The following is a 19,336-nucleotide window of genomic DNA, read 5'->3' as shown; positions in this document are numbered from 1 at the left end:
ATAGATACATAGATACATAGATACATAGATACATAGATACATAGATAGATAGATAGATAGATAGATAGATAGATAACATAACTATAGATTATATATAATGATAGATAAATCAAAGAACAGAAAGTTCTTTGAACAGAAAGTTCAGCTGAAAGTTACCTGTATTATTCTGGACATATCTAAAAGTTTAGTCTGATAGTTTTAGGGATTTTTTGCAGTGGATATTAAAAGTGGTGAATAGATTGTTTCAGGGAAATCAACTCAGAATTTGTAATGTAATGGCCAAGTAAAAAGGATCATCACTTTTAAAAAGATGGAAATTATCACAAAAAAAATTGATGCTATGTGTAGAAAAATAATGGTTATATCTACACATGCTGAAAAAAATGAAATTTATTAATGTCACTACCCTTCCAAAACTACAAGGAAACAAAAGCAGTAGAGAATTTTTTTTTCAATTTCCATGGCAGCAATATCCAAGAGTAGATCCAAAGAGATGTCTTAAAAATAAACTATAAGTGCTAACATAGTGTCACCATCATTCCAAAAAAAAAATATTTGGGGAAAGTGGAAGGGAATAAGCGTTTATATAGCATCTACTATGTGACACTGTGCTAAGCATTTTAAAAATACTATCTCATTTGATCCTCACAACAACCCTGTGAGGTAGGTACTGTCATTATCCCCACTATGCAATTGAAGAAATTGAGGCATACAGAGGTTAAGTGATTTGCCCAGAGCTACACGGCTAAGGGCCTGAGGATGAATTTGAACTTAGGTTTTCCTGACTTGAGGTCCAACACTCTACTATACCACCTAGCTGCCTATTTGGATAGCAACTTTCAGCCCAGAATCTATGACCACAATCCATCCACACAGCATCCACCATAAGCAGAGTTCTGAGAGATTCATCCATTTATTTTTTTCTGAACTTAATAGAAACTACAGCTGATCAATCTGACCAAAAATTACAATTGTACAGTTTGAGATCATGTCTGTCACCACGTATATGATCACAGTGAGGTGATAGCATCATTGACACAGAGGAGAGCACAAGAGTTAACAAGTCAAAAAAGATATTCAATTGAAAGGATACAAAAGAATTGAGGTTAGCCAATGTGAAATGATAAAACAAAATTATGTCTAACCATTGAGACTTTGAAGAAAATCAAGACAAAGTCAGAGGATGTTAAAACAATTAATAAAATTAAATTGACAGTAGATAAAATCACTTTAACCAAAGGGTCCTCTTAACAATACAGTGGGTGAAGAAGTGGTTCTGTAACTGGCATGTTTTCCTATGGGATTCAGGGACCATATCTTTCATGAGTTTGTTTGTGTTATTAAACTGATTATTTTCTGCTTTTTGTTGATTCCTGGTAGGAAAATTGGAACTTACTGATAAAGAAGGTATGTCATAAAATAAAATCCATATGAAAGGTATGAGCCCAAGAATAAAATAATCCAGTTTTTCAGTAGCAAAATAATTTTCCACATATTAATGGACTGTGCCTCATTGAAAGAATAAGGCTCAACAATTTTTAGAAGAATTGAAAATTATAATTAATTTCCCATTGGAATAAATTTTTTTTCTATGAAATGGAGAAAGGGAAAGGGGGAGAGAGAGGAAGAGGGAAATGGAGAAAGAGAGGAGGAAAGAGGAAGGGAGACAGAGAAAGAGAAATACAAGTGTTTGATGTCAAGATGCCAAGTCAGCACTATTACTATTATCTGTAACAGCACCATCTGGTGGCTCCCTGGGAATGTTATGATACTTAAAAAAAAAAAAGCTGCAGTTGAAAGGATTTTGATGGCCTCTTGACAATATAAAACTTAGACTATTTACCATGCCCCCTGCTAATCAAAATTTAAATGTTTTAATCTTTATATGGTTGTACTTACACATCAAGAAAAAAATTAACATAATAACTGATTTAGAAAATCTGTAAATCTTAATTTGGCACTGATTATTGTAACTACATATAACTGATTTGAAGTACAGTGATTAGTTACTTATTTGTATGCTTTCTTGTACTTGTCTGATAAATATATAAACATAAGTACATCTTTTAATGAAATAATTTCATTGTATACTTTACTTTAGTTCATCATTTGCTAATATAATTCAAAAAAAAATTATCCACCTTTTTCTTACCCTTTTGGCCATAAAAAAGCAGGGACTTTAAAAGATATTTCTTTAACTGATAAAGAGGGTTGGTATAATCATAAAAAGTCAAACTTTAAAATATTTCAAATGTGATAACAACATACATAAGATAATTAAATTATAGAATCATCAAAGTAGATCTGGAAGAAACCTCAGAGGCCAGCATGATTGACTCTGAATCACTTGGAAAGAACAAAATTTCATCTTACAATAAGTAAAATGACACATTAGGTTATCCCACATGATCTCAGAACTAAGAGGCTGTGTCTATATAATGTCATTGTATTCAGTTAATTCAGTCATGGGGCTGTTTTCCATCATGTAAATAAGAAACTATATTTCTTAGTAAATTGACTATGTTTGAAATGAATATCTTGTTGAATCATTTGATCATGTTAAATTCTGAAAACATCAGTCCCAAAATATGATTTTAATTTTTTCATATGAACACAATACAATGTGAATTAAAATTATAAGCTTATTGGTCCTTTTGGTAAGACATGGAGATTACATCTATTCAATTAAAATGTGAATAAAAAGTCAAAACTTCAATGAATCACTCAGATTTTTTTCTTGACACAAAATAAATACATCACTGAATTTTAACTGAACTAATTGAATTAAGTGGCTATTTTGGCACTCTGTAGACAGTGCCAAAGCCTCCGAGATGGCAAATAGAGCCTGAAATAAAAGTAGCTATGGCAAATATTAACATTAAGTGATTTCTGTAATGTAAGAACTATTTTAAACTACAGTTGTTGAATTCTCAGGAAAGGAAACAGATTTGTAACAATGATAACATTTACTTCAATGCCTAATTTGCACTCTTCTGGGATTATTTTAATTTTATTTTCCAAATCTAAAAAGGAGAGCTTCAAGTTAAGACTGCATGTACATAACAGAAGGAAAGAAAATAATCTTCACCAAATCAGATCTCTCTTTCTAGATGATACCTAATATTTATATATTCAGATAGATCTGAGTGAATGACATTTGGAGTTTTCATTGTTTCATTCAACAATTTATATATATATATATATATATATATATATAAAACTATGAATTTCTAGAACAGGCCAGAGGCTTATTTGGATTGAGTCATGAATATGTGTGTATTTATACATACACATACATGTATATATGTGTACTATATATGTAAGTCACTATAATATATACATGTGTGTGTGTAGTGTATATACAGAGAAATATACACGTGTGTGTGTATGTGTGTATGTATGCCTACCTTCAAACTCACTAAGTCCGCTAGTTCCCATAGGATATTTAAGTTTATATTTATACATTATTAAACTGTGTCTAGACAAAAGACTAAACATACACATTTGATTGTCAAGCATTTGTATAAAATTGTAAGAAATTATTCAGGTATTCTGAAATATCTCGATATGTTGCATTAAAGTTCTTAAAACATTTGTATTTCTGACTGAATTTTCCATTTTTCTTCAGTCTACTTTTATACTGTAGAGATACAGCTCAAGTAAGAGTGAATAATAGTTTAGATTTTTTTTCTTCCAGAAACTTGCTAAATACTGGCCTATTCATACTCTGTTTACATAAAAATAGACCAATGGACATTCAAGTGAAAAATTAAATTATACAGATTCTATATTAACACAATGCCAATATGTAAGATCTTTAGTGTTGTCTATTGAAAACATCCAGAAACTGATTCTTAAAAGTCTTTTTCATATAAATAGCTGAAAATTTGTACACACAGAATCAAGTTTACTTGTCTGAGATACCATTCCATGATTTTACTTTAGAAGGATAGGCTATCGATGTTTAATTTTTTCAAAACTTCTTTCATTCCATTTTCTTTTTTATATTTTCTTTTTAAATTATTTTAAATATTTACAATACTTCATCAGACTTTTCATGTGACACTTCATTCCAAAGAAAGGGGCAAAATGAAAAACTGCATTCCATTGACTTATTTCCAACACTGTTCTTTGTTTCCCTTTGTCATTATGTTGTCTCATGATTTGTGCCATATTTCTTGCTTTAAAAAGAAATATATTTATCTTGAACCCAGAGTTAGCAAAATCTGTAAAGTGAAAATTTTGCCAAATATGAAGATTAAGATATAAATCCTGTGATATTGTGTAGGTCATAACAGAATGGGGAAAAACTGGTCATCTCAATAAGGCACAATTTAAAGAATTGGATTAATAATATTCTAACAGCAATGGAATATGGAATGAAGCAATCCAACTACTTGGTTAAGTCTTCTATGTTGGTGTTACTGTTGAAATTAAAGTTGGATCTACATGATAAAAATCAGCCCATCACAAAATAAAAAATTTAGTCAGTAACCAGTTTAGTATAGAAACGTCAAATTATTTTGACTGATAATTTTCATTGAATTTACTTTTCTAGTAGTAAACACAACTCAATCTGCCTTTTACAGTTTTACACTATTTTATATATGTATACATAGATATATATGTAAAAAAACTTATATCTCAGTGATTCCACCATTTTTGGGTTTTTTTTTTATCTTTCTTTTTGAATATTAGCTAACTAATAGTCCATTTCTGTAGCTTTTGTCTCTATAAAATACTGGAGGAAATGAAAACTTTTACTTTATTTAAAGACAAATATTTAATATATTTCAAATAGGCAATCTCCATCTTATAAGTGTCTGGAAGCTAGAATTTATATAGCTATAGCACTTTAAGGACTGAAAAGCACTTTCCATATATTATCTCACATACATTACTTCATTTCCTCCTCACAGCCTTGGGGAGGTGCTAGTATTATTCCCTTTTTACAGTTGAGGGAACTAAGGCAAAGGTTAAGTGACTTGCCCAGGATCATACTACTAGTATCTGAGGTGGGATTTGAATTCAGGTCTTCCTGACTTTATTCAGCACTCTATCTACATTGTTACCTATGTACAATATAAACTGCCCTTGCCCTAGTTTCCTAAACTACCATGATCCTTACCCTTAATACTTCATCATCTTTGAGTAAAGCCAAAGCAGCATTCATGAGAAAGGAGGGATTTTTTTAAATGAATCTTTAAAACATAACATGAAGGAAAAGGAAACTATGAAAAACTAAAACAGGCCAGAAAAGCTAATCCTGGGAAAGGCCTCCTAGTTGGTGCTGGCTCTCCATGGTGGTAGCCTGAGGAGCCATAAGACTGAGAACTAGAATGGGCCATAGTGCTTGGTTACTCAAATTTCCTCATTTTTTGGAAGAGGAAATGGATATAAGGTGACATGCTCAAGAATTCACATCCTCTTACGTTAACTCAGTGTGCTTGTTACTATACTAAAGCCCTACCATCCCCCCAGAATATATTTTCCCACAAATGCTGTATATTTTATTTATTTTCCTTAAACTGCTGGAGATTCCACCAAATTAGGAATTCAATTGAGTTACATGTATTCTTTCAAAAATGAAAATTACAGTAGAGTTGATACCTCCCATTTAAATATTTTTGTGATTTATAGTTTGAAAGTCAAAGTGGCCCTTAAGTAGAGGGCTGAGTGTGGAGTCAGGATGACCTAGGTCCAAGTCCTGCATCTGACAAATCCAATCAATAAAACCAAAAACAAATCCTTTAAACTCCCAGTGCCCCATGGCAACTCTTTCAGACTGTAAATTACATAGGAGGTGCCAGTTTGCACCAGTGGAAGAGAAATCTCCAATGGAAACAAAATAGGCCAATTAGATAGCTTTGTTCCTAACGTCTAGTTGGAGCAACATAAGAGCACTAAGGGAATGAGCTGTTACCTCTACAGAGGTAACAGCTGGTGGGAGAGGAACTCAGAAAAGGAGATGGAATGGGAACAAGACAAGCTTTTATCTATTATAAAAATTTATCTAAAGATGTCTCTTTGCGTAGGGAAAGAAAGTGATCACTATTATCCATCTTTTGCTATTTGTTTCTTTAATCTCAATCTCAGAACTAAGGCTGTTTTCACCAGCAATTCAACTATACTAAAGGTTAAACTGACCTTTGTGGGACAACTGAAGAACTCATTCATCATTTTAAATGTAGTTCCATAGGAAAATGCATTCAGCCTGCTAAACTGATTTGCAAATTTTGGGAACACAATATCAAGGACTGCCTGTACAAGATAAAGGGATCTCTATGTATTAAATTTTCTGAAGTCTGTCTAAATGACCAGATCATTTTCAACCAATTTGGACATATAAAGAAATTGTTATATTTTGTCATTCTCTGTTGTTAAAAAAAATTTTTAAAAAATAAACCAACCCACATCTCGCTGTTTGTTAAGATGGAGTTAAGACATCAATGGTTGTTTATCCTCTTGTTGTCCCCATTTCTGTTTGTAAGTGGTTTTTGAAATGTTTCCTCTGTAAAAAGATACAACATAATTATATGTCCTCTAAGTTATCATGACCATGGATTGTGAAAGAAAAATTATGTCAAAAGTGAAGGAAAGATGCAGACAGTCTGGTCTTAAAGTTGCAATCAAAGAATAATTATGGGCTTCTCAAGAATAGTGTTTTGGCTGTCCCCTACCCATCCACCAAACCTCCTCCATAAGACAAGGATCATATATTAATTCTCTATGGAACTTTATTGATCAGAAATTTAATATGATCAACAGGTGAAAAAAATCTGACTTTGTATTATTTCCAAAAATAGATAATGCTCATAGATATCTTAAGCTTACGTTAAATGTAATGTTAAAGGTATACTTTATCATACGCACTTGCAATCTTTTCATTTTAAATATTTTTAAAGGATTTTGCTAACCTGTTGTTCCCACCCTATACAGCAAGACCTACTAATCACCGACCTGCTGAAAGCTCCATCTCTACGGGCTCATCTGCCAGCAGCTTCGGCAGTGGATATAGTGTGGACAGTGAAGGAAGTAGCGGCGCTGCAGGGGAGGCTAATCTATTTCCCATTCCAAGAGTGTAAGTTTTTCTTTTTGTTTTTTTTTTCCCTTCGCATTTGACATATTTAGCAGTGAGCAAAAACCAGCATTCTTTAGTGTGAGTCATCTGCCATCATCGGACTTCCTCAAGATTTAGGGGAAATAAAGCAAAAAAATTAAAGAAAGTTTAAATGAAGACTAATTTCCCATTCTCAACAAATACTTAGGAAGCATGATGACATTGGGATTGTTTCTATGAACATGAAAGGACTGGATTGTGGCAAAGAAGAGCTGATTATTTAATGTGTCTTAAAGATAATATGGATCAATCACCACCTTGATGTCTCCAGAAGATTTGTGTTAAATAGGAAAACCATAGAAAGAATCAGATTAGCTACAATACAGTTCAATTCAAAACAAACATTTTGATATGTTTTAGTCTTATAATAGGATCATAGATTTTAGGCAAGAACATATCAGAGGTTTAAAGCTGATATAGACCTTTGAGGTCACTGAATCTAATCCCCCCTTTTTACATGAGGAAATTGAGGTAGAGAAAAGTTTGATGACTTGCCCAGGGTCACACAGCTAGTAAGTATTGGTGGCAGGATTTGAACCCTGATTTTCTTGAGTTCCATTGTAATCAACTCCCTTACTTTAAACTTGGGAAAATTGAGGCCTAGAAGAGTAGGCCATGATTGGAACGTAGGTTCTCTATGAACAAGTCCCATCATGGCTCCTTCTTTCCGCCGTGTCATCATCCCTGCAGTGACTAAGTATAATCAAAAGTAGAGTTGAAGAATATTTAGAAAAACTGGCATTAGTCCAGTAGTACTTGGCAGATATTTTCAAAATCATTGCTACTCAAATTTAAAATAATTAACACATTGTGATACTCCTTTATACTTCTGAAATAGAATTGTCTGCATATTTAAAACTGATTTTCTTGAAGAATATCACTATGCTACTTCTGGAACTATGATCCCAGGAAACATATTGATGACTCCCCTAATAGATCATACCCATATATAACATATATAAACAACAAACAGGACTGAAAATTGATGAGCCCCTCTATAAACAGGAGTTTTTAACTCTTTTTTTTAATGTCATAGGCCCCTTTGGCAGATAGGTGAAATTTATAGACCCTAGAATGAGATTTTTCAGTGCAGACAATACTTAGGATTATATGTGTGTGTATTTACATATATATGTGTGTATGGATGTCTATGTGTATGGATGTATATGTATGTGTATGTATCATATATACACACATACATATATAAATTATTTAGAAATGCAGTTATCAGAAAACTTTAAACAAGTTTCCAGACTGCAGACTAAGAACTCTTGCTATGAAATAAAAATAGAATTGATGTAAAGAAGCATAGTAGATAGATGCCATCCTCCATGTCAAGATGATCTAGATTCATAGTTCGAGAGCTGGAAGGGACATGGAGCCTATCAAATACAACTTCCTCATTTTATAGATAAGTAACTGAGGCCGAGGGAGGTTGTTGTCATGCCCTATATCACACAAGTTAGGGCAAAGGTAAGATCTAAACTCAAGTCTACTGATTCCTGACTTTTCACTCTACCAAGCTGCTTACACTCTCCTCTGTCTTTGTGACCTTAGAAAAGCCAGTCACTTTCACTTCTCAGTACCCCGATGCAACTGTTAGAAAATAAACTACAGAGTATTACCTCTGTATTGATTAAGAAAGTTTCCTTCTCAGTAGGTACAAATAACATCACAAAGGACATCACAAGGGTCTGGACCAAAAGTAGAATAATTTCAGGCTATTAATAAGGTCCAGACCACTTTAGGCCACTTGCACTCCTCCCCTGAATTCATATCATGCAGCTATTTTTCAGACACATATGTAGTAATACTAAGCCTTTGTGAAGAGGAACAAACATTTAGATAACAGATATGGACAACAAAATTGATGGGAGATTATAACAAGGAGATCGCAAATCTATTTGAGTTTCTGAATACAAAATAATTAGTGATATGAACATAAAACCACACAGCCATATGCTGCAGACCAAGTGTAATTTGCCCAAAATCTTTTTCTTTCCCTCCCTCTACCATTACCCAAATGCCCAAGTTTGTATTATAACATAAGTAAATTTATTGGGGAGGAAGATCAAAAGCGAATCACAGTAGAGAGTACAATCTAGAGGCCAGACACCAGGATCCATTAGGGTTCCTCCCTCCTAGTCCTAAGCAAATGGATCATTCCATGCTGTGGACTAGAGCTCCCCCTAGCTCTTCTAGTTTGGAAGTCCAGGCTCTTCCTCTTCACTTTCTTTGTTCCTCTTGAAGTGTGTGTGTGTGTGTGTGTGTGTGTGTGTGTGTGAAGCCACACTAGGCAAAGCAATGTAGACAAATACATAATCTCATGATCAATTCAATCTACTTGAAAAACACAAAATCACAAATCTAATTTCTCCTTATGTTGGGTTTTTTTTCTGCTTTTTCAGCTTGAACTCTTTATTATTACTTTATCTCTCCATCTCTTTTGCTCTAGTTGGATATGTTTCACTTAATCATACTAGCTGTTTGACTTACTGAGTTCAGTTTGACCTAGCAGGACACCCAGGGGAAATTATTTCTTGGAACTTGCCTGACCAGTTTCTGAATGGAGCCAATAAACTTGCTTTTATTTTACTATTTTCATAATCAATATAAATGGAGTCCTTGGTAATCCTATACATTTTATTTTACACATTTGAAGCCATTATTTTAAGTTGGAATCAATAACCTTTCCTCAGACTACCACAGGGGTTTATGATATCAAAAAGGTTAAGATCCCCTTCATTAGTCTGTAGAAGATTATTTAAATCCCAAAGACCTTGGAATCACAGCATTTTTGAGTCTTCCTACCTCTATATGATAGGATAATTTTCCTAAAAGCACTGAAGAAAGAGAAACTTCCAAATATAACCTTTGACCCATGCTTTGACTCAATGTAAATCATGTAGTATCTGCCTTGATGTCCCTATCTGTAAGATGAAGATGAAATTTGTAATTCTTAAAAGTCCTACATTTGCAATGAGGTTTATCTGCAACATCTAATATCGCATGGTGACTCAAAGCCTACATTCAACATCCATCTATGTATCACTATAGGATATATATGATTTTAAATGTATTGTAGACTTTGACGTGATGTTTTGGAGTCACCTACCCCAACCCACTTATTTTATAAATGAGGAAATAGACGCCCATAAGGCTGAAATAATTTATCCACAGTCAAACACACAGGAAGTAGACCTGGGATTTGAGTCCATATTCCACATCCAGAACTCTTTCTCCAGTATCACACTTTGTTCAGGAAACCTTTCTTTAACTTCTACATGTCATCATAGCCCCTAGAATACTCCATCTAGTATGTACTCAATAAATGTGTGTCAATGGATCAAAATGAAAGGATGTAGCAAGACAATTTAAAAATAAGACTTTAAAAATGACAATTCAGGAAAATCTTCTTTGCCTTGTGACTTTGGATGATTGCTTTACCTCTCAGTTCCTGAGTTTGTTCATTTGTAACCTCAATTTGCTAATATATAATATCAAAGGATTGAACTAAATTGTCTTTCAGCTCTAAAATCATATAAGACCTAAACATTTTCTGTGCTTCAGTGTCCATGGGATGATGCCACAATTCATTGTTATTATAAAAGTTATCTAGGTGGCACAGTGGATAAAGCACCAGGTCTGGAGTCAGGAAGACACCAACGCAAATGTGGTCTCAGACAATTACTGGCTGTGTGACCCTGAGCAAGTCACTTAACCCTGTTTGTCTCAGTTTCCTCATCTGTAAAATGAACTGGAAAAGGAAATGGTGAACACGCCAGTATCTTTGCCAACAAAATTCCAAGATAAAAGTTAACAGAAGTGAAGCATCGAAACTGTTACTTTTTGAATTCAAATTTTTATCATTGTTTTGTTCTTTAAATTTGTTCAACCTATCTCTCACCTTTTGGTTCCAGAAGGCAGTATAATTCCCAGAGATGGAGAAAGGGGAAGGGAGTGGGAAGAGAAATTTCACTTCCTACCCCTGAATCCCTCTCCCTCCACTCTTACCACCCACTCCCCCCACCCAACATATAATACATATACTGCTACTCTTGGTGGAGGGAGCACATGAACAGCAAATTTTTTTTTCATGTTCTAATTTAACATGAAATAACAAAAAAGCTTAACTTAACTTAGAACATTTAGATCCAAGAAACTGTGAATAAAATATTAAAATATTTTGATAAGAATAAGGAGTTTAAATTGGTCTTTGTGAACCACCCTGGGCCTTAGAACAACAACAATGAGTGTGCTCATTGAAATTATGCATGAAAAGTCATTGAAATTAAATATATATTTCTTATTTTTGGATCTTTTAGACATGTAATTGTAATTATCTGTGATTGCAATTGTCTGTGTACTTTGGCATCTTCCTTTGTAAGGATTTTTGCTGACAATATATCTATGTACTTTAACAGAGGAAAGATGGGTCAGAACGGACAAGAGCCGGCAAAACAGCCAGGAGTAGGATTAACAGATGCAGAAGGTAAATTAAAATTCAGAATTATAATCTACATATAATATTTTAAATGTTTTTATTTTAAATTGTAGATATATAAGGATTATCTTTGATCCAAAGGTAAAATGGTGATTCCTTACATCCTTTTTTTTTAAACCAATAAGTAAGACTAACTTCGTAGTTTCACATCACATTTTCCGTATTTCAGCAATCATTTCAACTCAGTGCCTTCTGAGAACTGGAAATTCAAAATGCAAACTCCATAGCATGTCATGTTAGCACTTTTGCCCCCCCTATCTTTCCTGCTCTCCCCCTCTCCATTCTGACTGGATGGTACAAGCATGGAAATCTCTTTCTAAGTCAATACTAGATCTGTGTGTAGTATCAGGACACTTTGAAGAAGGCTCTTAAAAGCAGATAGAAAATCTTTTGAAAGAAGAAATTTATTTCAAATTGAATTCTGCCTTGAAATAGAGAATGGCCAATAAAATATCCTTTTCTAATTTTTATGGAAATGCAAAATTACATATTTAAAAAAAAATCATCCACTCAATGACTTATATGTTCTTAATGTTTCTCATTGTGTTTTGTTTTGTTGAGTAATTTTTTAAAAAAATCATTGTGTGGGGATATTGTGTCCCTTATAGTCTTACCACCTATTTAACCTCACCTAAGTCTTCTCTTTATTTTGAAATAGAAATTATCATGGGAAGCTATTTGTTGTAGTACAAATAGAAAAGACTGAGAGGTAAGAGACCTGGATTATTAGTGATCTTGGCTCTACCACATACCACCTGTGTGACTTTGAACAAGTTCTTTATCCTTTGTGGGCCTTACTTTCATCATTTGTAAAATGAGGGAGGAAGAATAAATTATCCTTATGGTCCCTCCAAGTTAGACTCTAGGATGCTTCTAGATAGAAACTTATGACATCACTATTTAAAAATAATTTGTGACCAATCTGACACTTTTTTTTCCTGAAGACAAACTGACATATGATTCCCATAATCCACAGATTCAATATGAATTGGTGTTAGTAATGAAGTACTGAGTATTGAGGAAAATACATATTTGATTATACCTTATTTTAGAAACTTTGACTTTATAAGAAAACTATTTTTAATGTAAATGTTAGCAGCTGTCAATGAGGAAAAACTGTTCATCCTACTATGGATCTCTTCTTTCTTTCCCACACAAAATATGTTTATTTTTCTAGAGTAATACAATCATAGGACATTTGACATTTTATTTAGAATTGACTCAATCGTTTGCTATTTTTTGCTTACTTATCCTGACCAGAGATTAATCTTGAATTAGTTATTCAACAGAGGGTTACATAGGGAGGTGATAACAGCAGTGAGCAATAATATCATATAGTTAATTAGTATTGCATGCCTTATGGTAATACTCTTTTGGCCAATCTCTTTGTTTTGATTGGATCGTTCTATCAGTCAATCAAAAAAACATTTATTAAGTGGTTACTATGTGCCAGGCATTGTGCTAAGTGACAGAAATACAAATATGAATAAGAGTTTGTGTCCCTAGGAGTTTACAAGCTAATGGGAAAAGACAAAACATACAAGCAAACTGAAAAAAAAATAGGGGTGAAATGGAGAGGGGGAACTGAAATGGGGGCATGATAGAGTCCATTCCATAGAAGTGCAACTGGATATGAAATAAAGAGATGGATGGCCTGGGAACCATCTTTAAATGGAAGTTTTATATTCATGCCTAGTGCCTCATCATCATGTATGGATGTGACTTGATAGTCTTAAAGACTATGGCAATAAAGTAAAGTCTCTTACAGCGGGAAATGGCCCATATGCCTATTGCCCAAGGACCAGCCTGGCCAAATTCAGATAGAATCAGTCATGGAATACTAGTCACCAAAGCATGACATTTTTTTTCTGTTTACAACTCACCAATATCATTGATTAAGACATGTAACTTGTGTTGCTGGAGCGGTTATCTACAATGAAGCAAATATTAATCTATGATAAATTGAAATATTCATGTGGTCTTTGTAGCACCTTGGATATAGTAGGTGCATTTGTTATTAATTCATGACAAACCTTATACTCTTCCATGACTAAGTTTCTGTTCCCCACCATGTCTGTTTTGTTCTTTCTTTTATGTTCCTCAAAGCAACCTATGCCACCTCTACCCCTCTCCCTCTCAGCAGAGGACCAAGAAAATTGAGGCCATTCATTTGAAACCTCCTTTCTTCCTAGCTTTAAACTTCAAATTCCTCCAATATTATCTTTCATTCTCTCCTCCTACACTTTAATCAGTCTCTGATAAAAAAAATTTCTCTCATTGCTAAAGCAAAACCTTCTACTTACTTGATCCCATTTCCTGCCATCTCCAGGAGTTTGTGCCTCAGATAATTCCTTCTGCCTTTCTAATCTTAAATCTCTCTTTATCCACTGGCACTCTACCTGCTATTAACATACATGCCTAGATCTCACCCATCCTGATAAAGAGAGAGAAAGAGAGAGAGAGAGAGAGAGAGAGAGAGAGAGGACCCTGTTATATCTTCAAATTTCATCCTATACCTCTCCTTACTTTCACAACCAAAATCATTAAAAAAAAATAGTTATAATGACTGCCTCCATTTCTTCATCTTCCATTAACTTCTCACCATCTTGCAATCTGGCTTTTGATACCACACTTAAGTGACATTGTGCTCTTTAAGGTTATTAATAATCTCGGGGGCAGCTAGGTGGTACAGTAGATAAAGCACTGGCCCTGGAGTAGGGAGGACCTGAGTTCAAATCTGGCCTCAGACCAGACACTTGACATTTACTAGCTGTGTGACCCTGAGCAAGTCACTTAAACTCAACTGCCTAAAAATAAAAAAAATAAAAATAAAAAGGTTGTTAATAATCTTGTATCACTAAGTGTAATGGCTTTTTCTCAGGTCTTATACTTTTTTACCTTTCTGCAGCATTTAATAATTTGTACCAACCCCTTCTCCAAAATACTTTTGTTCATCTGGATTTTCATGACATTCTTCTCTCCTGACTCTTCTCCTACCTGTACTTTCTCAGATCCTTTTACTAGATCATCATCTGTGTCCCATCTGTTTCTGTGGATATATTCTGGGGCTCTTTTTTCCCCTACATTTTCCTTTTGTGATTTCGTTAACTTCCATGAGTTCAATTGTTATCTCTATGCAGATGATTCCCAAATACATATTTCCAGCACTCACCCTTTTCCTGAACTGCAGTCTCACTGCACCAACTACCTGCTGAATATCTCTGTCCCATGTGTATCTCAAACCAAACATTTCCAAACTAAAACACATTCCCTCCCTCTCTCCCAATCAAAACCTGCCCCTCTACTTAATTTCCATATTTCTATAATGGCACTATCATGCTTCCAGAAATCCAGCTTCATAGCCTTGGAGTCATCCTTATTTTGTTTACTCTCTCTTGTTTACTCCATCTCCCTCCTTCAATATCCAATCTGCTGCCAATTTTTTTCGATTCTCCTTTCATTACATCTTTCATGACTAACCTTTCCTAGCCCCTTCTTTTTACTCCTATGGCCACCTTCTGGAGTTCAGTCTCTTATCATTTCATCTGGACTATGGTAATAGTTTTTTTGTTTTTTTTTTGTTTTGTTTTTTTGCAAGGCATTGGGGTGAAGTGACTTGCCCAGGTTCACACAGCTAGTAAGTGTCAAGTGTCTGAAGCCATATTGAACTCAGGTCCTCCTGACTCTAGGGCCAGTGCTCTATCCACTGTGTCCTCTAGCTGCCCCATGGTAATAGTTTCTTAATGCATCATCCTGTATCTCATCTATCCCCTCACCTTTCCTCCACACAGCAACCATATTAATATTCCTAAATTCCAGGTGTGATTATTGTCATTCCTCAATTTAATAAGTTTCAATGGATTCCTATTGAATCTAGGATAAAATGCAAACTTTTGTGGTGTTTTAAAACTTTAACAATCTGGCTTCAATCCAGTTTCCAAAATGATTTCTCATTACTCCTCCTCATAAACTGTATGTCCCAGGCAAACTCTATTATCTGTACATAGAGTTACTTCTTTCATGCCTTTGCTCAGGCTGTCTCTTCCTCTCCTGGAATGGCTTCCATCCTCCCCTTCACCTCTTAGAATCCCTAATTCCATTCAAGAATCAGTTCAAAAGCTACCTCCTACATGAGAATTTCCTTGATCCCCTCAGTAGTTAATGCTAGCTCTACTTCCAAAATTACTTTGCGTATGTAAGCATTTGAATTCCTTGATGGCAAGGAATATCTAATTTTATTTTTATATCCCCAATGTCAACTTAACACAGAGCTTAGTAAATAGTTGGCACTTAATAAATGCTTATTGAAATGAATCAAATTATAAATATTCATTGAATTGGTAGAAACCAAATGATCATTTACATATCGATGTGTAGTTGAACAATCTTTCAAGATGTATAAATATATTATTTGCATTCTTATGGTTATGTAAGTTACCAGAAATTATAATCATTAAAGAATATAGTTTAATTTAAAAGTATGCATTAATAGGAAATATATAAAGAAGGCTGATTGACTAGCAGCAATTTTACTTGAAGAAGATGAAATACATAGTAAAATTGCATGAATAGGAACTTAATGAAATATTAAGTGATAATAAACTTCATTCTCATGATAAATAAGGGTTAAAATTGAGAAAATAATTTGGGACCATACCGGTCAAGAAACAACTTCACCTAAAATAGTTTGACAATTGAGGTGATAATGCATTATCCATCTTTACTTTTGGTGAAGTAAAATTGCATTTCATTATTTCAAGAGATTTGCCTCCATCCTTTCCTTGACTTTAGCTGTTTCTAAAATAAAACAAATACAACAACCACTCATCTGGTGAGGGGGTGGGGCTAGGGAGTGGGTGGGAGTAAGAGAGAGCAGGTCAGAAAACAACCAGCTGCTGAGTGACTTTTTCACTTTTTCAACTAATTATGGCATCCTATAGACTTGAAGAACAGTCAGAAAATCTCTATTGCTCAAGAAAGAAGCTGAAGAAAGAAATCTTGTTGAAATCCAGGAGGAATTGGCATATAAAGATGCCAATCCAAAATGACCTCCCCCTTCACCAAATATATGCTTATGGACCAAAACTAGAGAACTATAACATGGTTTGTTCTCTGACCCAGCAGAGACCCAGGCAGTATTTGACAAGAAATATTTCACAAGGTTGAATTTTATGATGACCGTGATCTTCAATATCTTGGGTTTTTCTTCAAGACTAACCAAGCACATCCTTGTTCTATCTATTTATTAGGTTGTGAGCCAGGCTATTTATTATAGCTTATGATAGAAAATTCCACTTTTCACCTAGCCTTTTTTTTATTGATATTTCATCTGCTACACAGAGGTGACTCATAAATTTCAAGCTCAATGTGAGATTAATTCAGTGGGGTCATAATATAAAATCAATTGTCTCTACTGAGGTCTTGACCCAAGTTCTAGAAAAACATATGAATAATCTTATGTACTTTTTTAAACTACTAAAAATAGTGGGTTTTTACAAAGTAAGATTTGTTATAAGCAGGGTCATTTTAGATCACAACCAAGGGAGTACAATTATTGAATGTTCACGTTACAGTGTGACTTTCATCTCTAAGAATCACAGATAGAAGAGATCCAGCATATCACATAAGAATGAGGCTTTGACTTATTCCTTTTACTGACTGCAATTATAAAGCACCAAACAAACTGAGATGTGCTAAAACAAATCAAAGCAAAAAAGTTTAATATTGGTTTGTTACAAAGTGGCAGTAAAGAATATTTTTCTAATAATTTATATTGCAATTTTGTCATCAATACAAAAAAAGTATTTTAACAGGTTATATTCATGTTATTTAGGTACAACCTTAATCATTGAACAGCACCAATTAACAACATTGTTATTTTTTGCTTTGATAATTTTAGAAGTAGTCTATTAAGAATTTTTTCAGCAGGTTTTGTTTCGACCTTTTCTCTTGCATTCTATATGGTAACATTTCAGTGAATTTTATCAGCATATACAAATGATTGAGTCTCTCAGAGCAAATTTTTGTTATTTTTATGTCAAATGATTAAACATTTCTGCTTGGGTTTTTACCTGTTACCTTCTTGGAAACTTCTGGTAAAAAAAAAAAGATAGTTTATGAGTGCAGAAATATCAGAAAGGCCAAAAAAAAGAAGTATTACAAAAAATGGATTATTATAAAATAATAATTCTCTTTGTATTATGGTGGAAAACTACAGTGTGAGGCAGACAACCTAATTGGCATAATCCTTAATTACATTCCTGGGTCATAAAAAAAAAGGCATTAAGAAGTTGTAGTGGTGGGCAATGTGGCTCTGAGGTGTACATGAAATAGGTTAAGAAAAAGACATTTGAGTATAGACTATCAATGCTGATTCTGTGTTGGGGGATGGGAGACTATGCTCTAGAACTAGGAAAATTGAAGCAATGCTTTGTGTACATGGCTAGAGAGATTGCACACTCTGGGTCCTGTACCACCAAGTGATGTAGGATCAGCAAGTTGGAGCTATGGCCCAATTTTAGACCCCAGTAGGCTCTGAATGTGAGGAGAGAGTACCAGGCATGGCCTGGGGGAGAAGGAAAAGGGAAATAGAGTTACTGGTATGTAAGTTGGTGCTTCTCTGTCTCATCTATTCCATGGACCCATGTCTACAATTTCTGATTATCCATGTAAAAGAAAAATCAATTACAGATGAAGGACCTTCTGATAAGAATGTTTCCTTATCATCATCCTTTCTTGTAATTGACTTTGACCTTACTTACATGTCCCATTGTAGTGTTTGTTGTGTGAAGTAAAGCTGTTTGATTTCCCATGTTAGGGTGTATAATCTTCTGAGACAGGTGTGATGACTGCTTTTATATCCTTATTTCATGCCCAGCATAGTATTGTGTATGAAGAAGGTATCCAATAACTTATAATAATAATAAATAGCATACACTGATATAGCTCTTTAAGGTTTGCAAAGCACTTTACAGCCATTATTTCTTTTGATCTTTACAACAAACCTGGGATGTAGGTACTATTGTTATCCTCATTTTACAGATGGGGAAACTGAGGTAGAGGTTGAGTGACTTGCCAAGGGTCTCACAGCTAGTGAGTTTCAGAAGCTGAATTTGAACTCAAGAATGCCCTATGCAGTGCATGGCCAGCTGCCTGTTTGTTTAATAAATGTTGTGTGAAAAAATAAAAGACAACATTTTCAGAAAATATATAATATCCAATACATATATACATTACAAGTGAATACTCTATATGTAGATATAAAACTGGGTATTTAAGTATTTATGTGTATATTTCCATAAACACATGTATTCATATTTATGTAAATGTATTTATGTATCTACATACACATAAATACCTATGCAATTATCAAATTATCCAACAGCTACCCATAATGGGTATAAATGGAGAGAGAAGAAATGAAAAGGAGGAAGTACATTCTGGCCAGAGAAATTAAAACCTTGCACAAAGTAGTTCTAAATAATAATAATAGCTATTACTTACTAATCACTTTAAGTTTTGTGACACACTTTACATACACTATTTCATTTATGTCTCACATTAACAATGGGAGGCAGGTGTCATTATTATCTTCGTTTTACAGATGAAGATACTGAGACTCAGACAGGATAAGGGTCAGCTGACCACTCAGTGTCTGAGGCAGGACTTGCTGATTCTTACTGTACTGCTATCTAGTGTGGAAAGAATGGAAA

The 19,336-nt window shown here is 34.1% G+C and overlaps 1 protein-coding gene across 1 annotated transcript in view; it reads left to right on the top strand.

Moving 5' to 3' along the window:
• PCLO (piccolo presynaptic cytomatrix protein) overlaps positions 1 to 19,336 on the top strand; it is a 539,133-nt gene that overhangs the window by 448,555 nt on the left and 71,242 nt on the right. The window contains exons 22-23 of the mRNA XM_027838890.1: positions 6,940 to 7,081; positions 11,545 to 11,612. Of these exons, the coding sequence (XP_027694691.1) occupies positions 6,940 to 7,081; positions 11,545 to 11,612 (210 nt within the window). The remainder of the gene's footprint in view (positions 1 to 6,939; positions 7,082 to 11,544; positions 11,613 to 19,336) is intronic.

Source organism: Vombatus ursinus, unplaced genomic scaffold, assembly GCF_900497805.2.
Source record: "Vombatus ursinus unplaced genomic scaffold, bare-nosed wombat genome assembly UNPS02014830.1, whole genome shotgun sequence".
Classification (NCBI taxonomy): domain Eukaryota; kingdom Metazoa; phylum Chordata; class Mammalia; order Diprotodontia; family Vombatidae; genus Vombatus; species Vombatus ursinus.
Note: the sequence above shows the minus strand (reverse complement) of the source record. Positions and strands in the feature narration are given on the sequence as shown.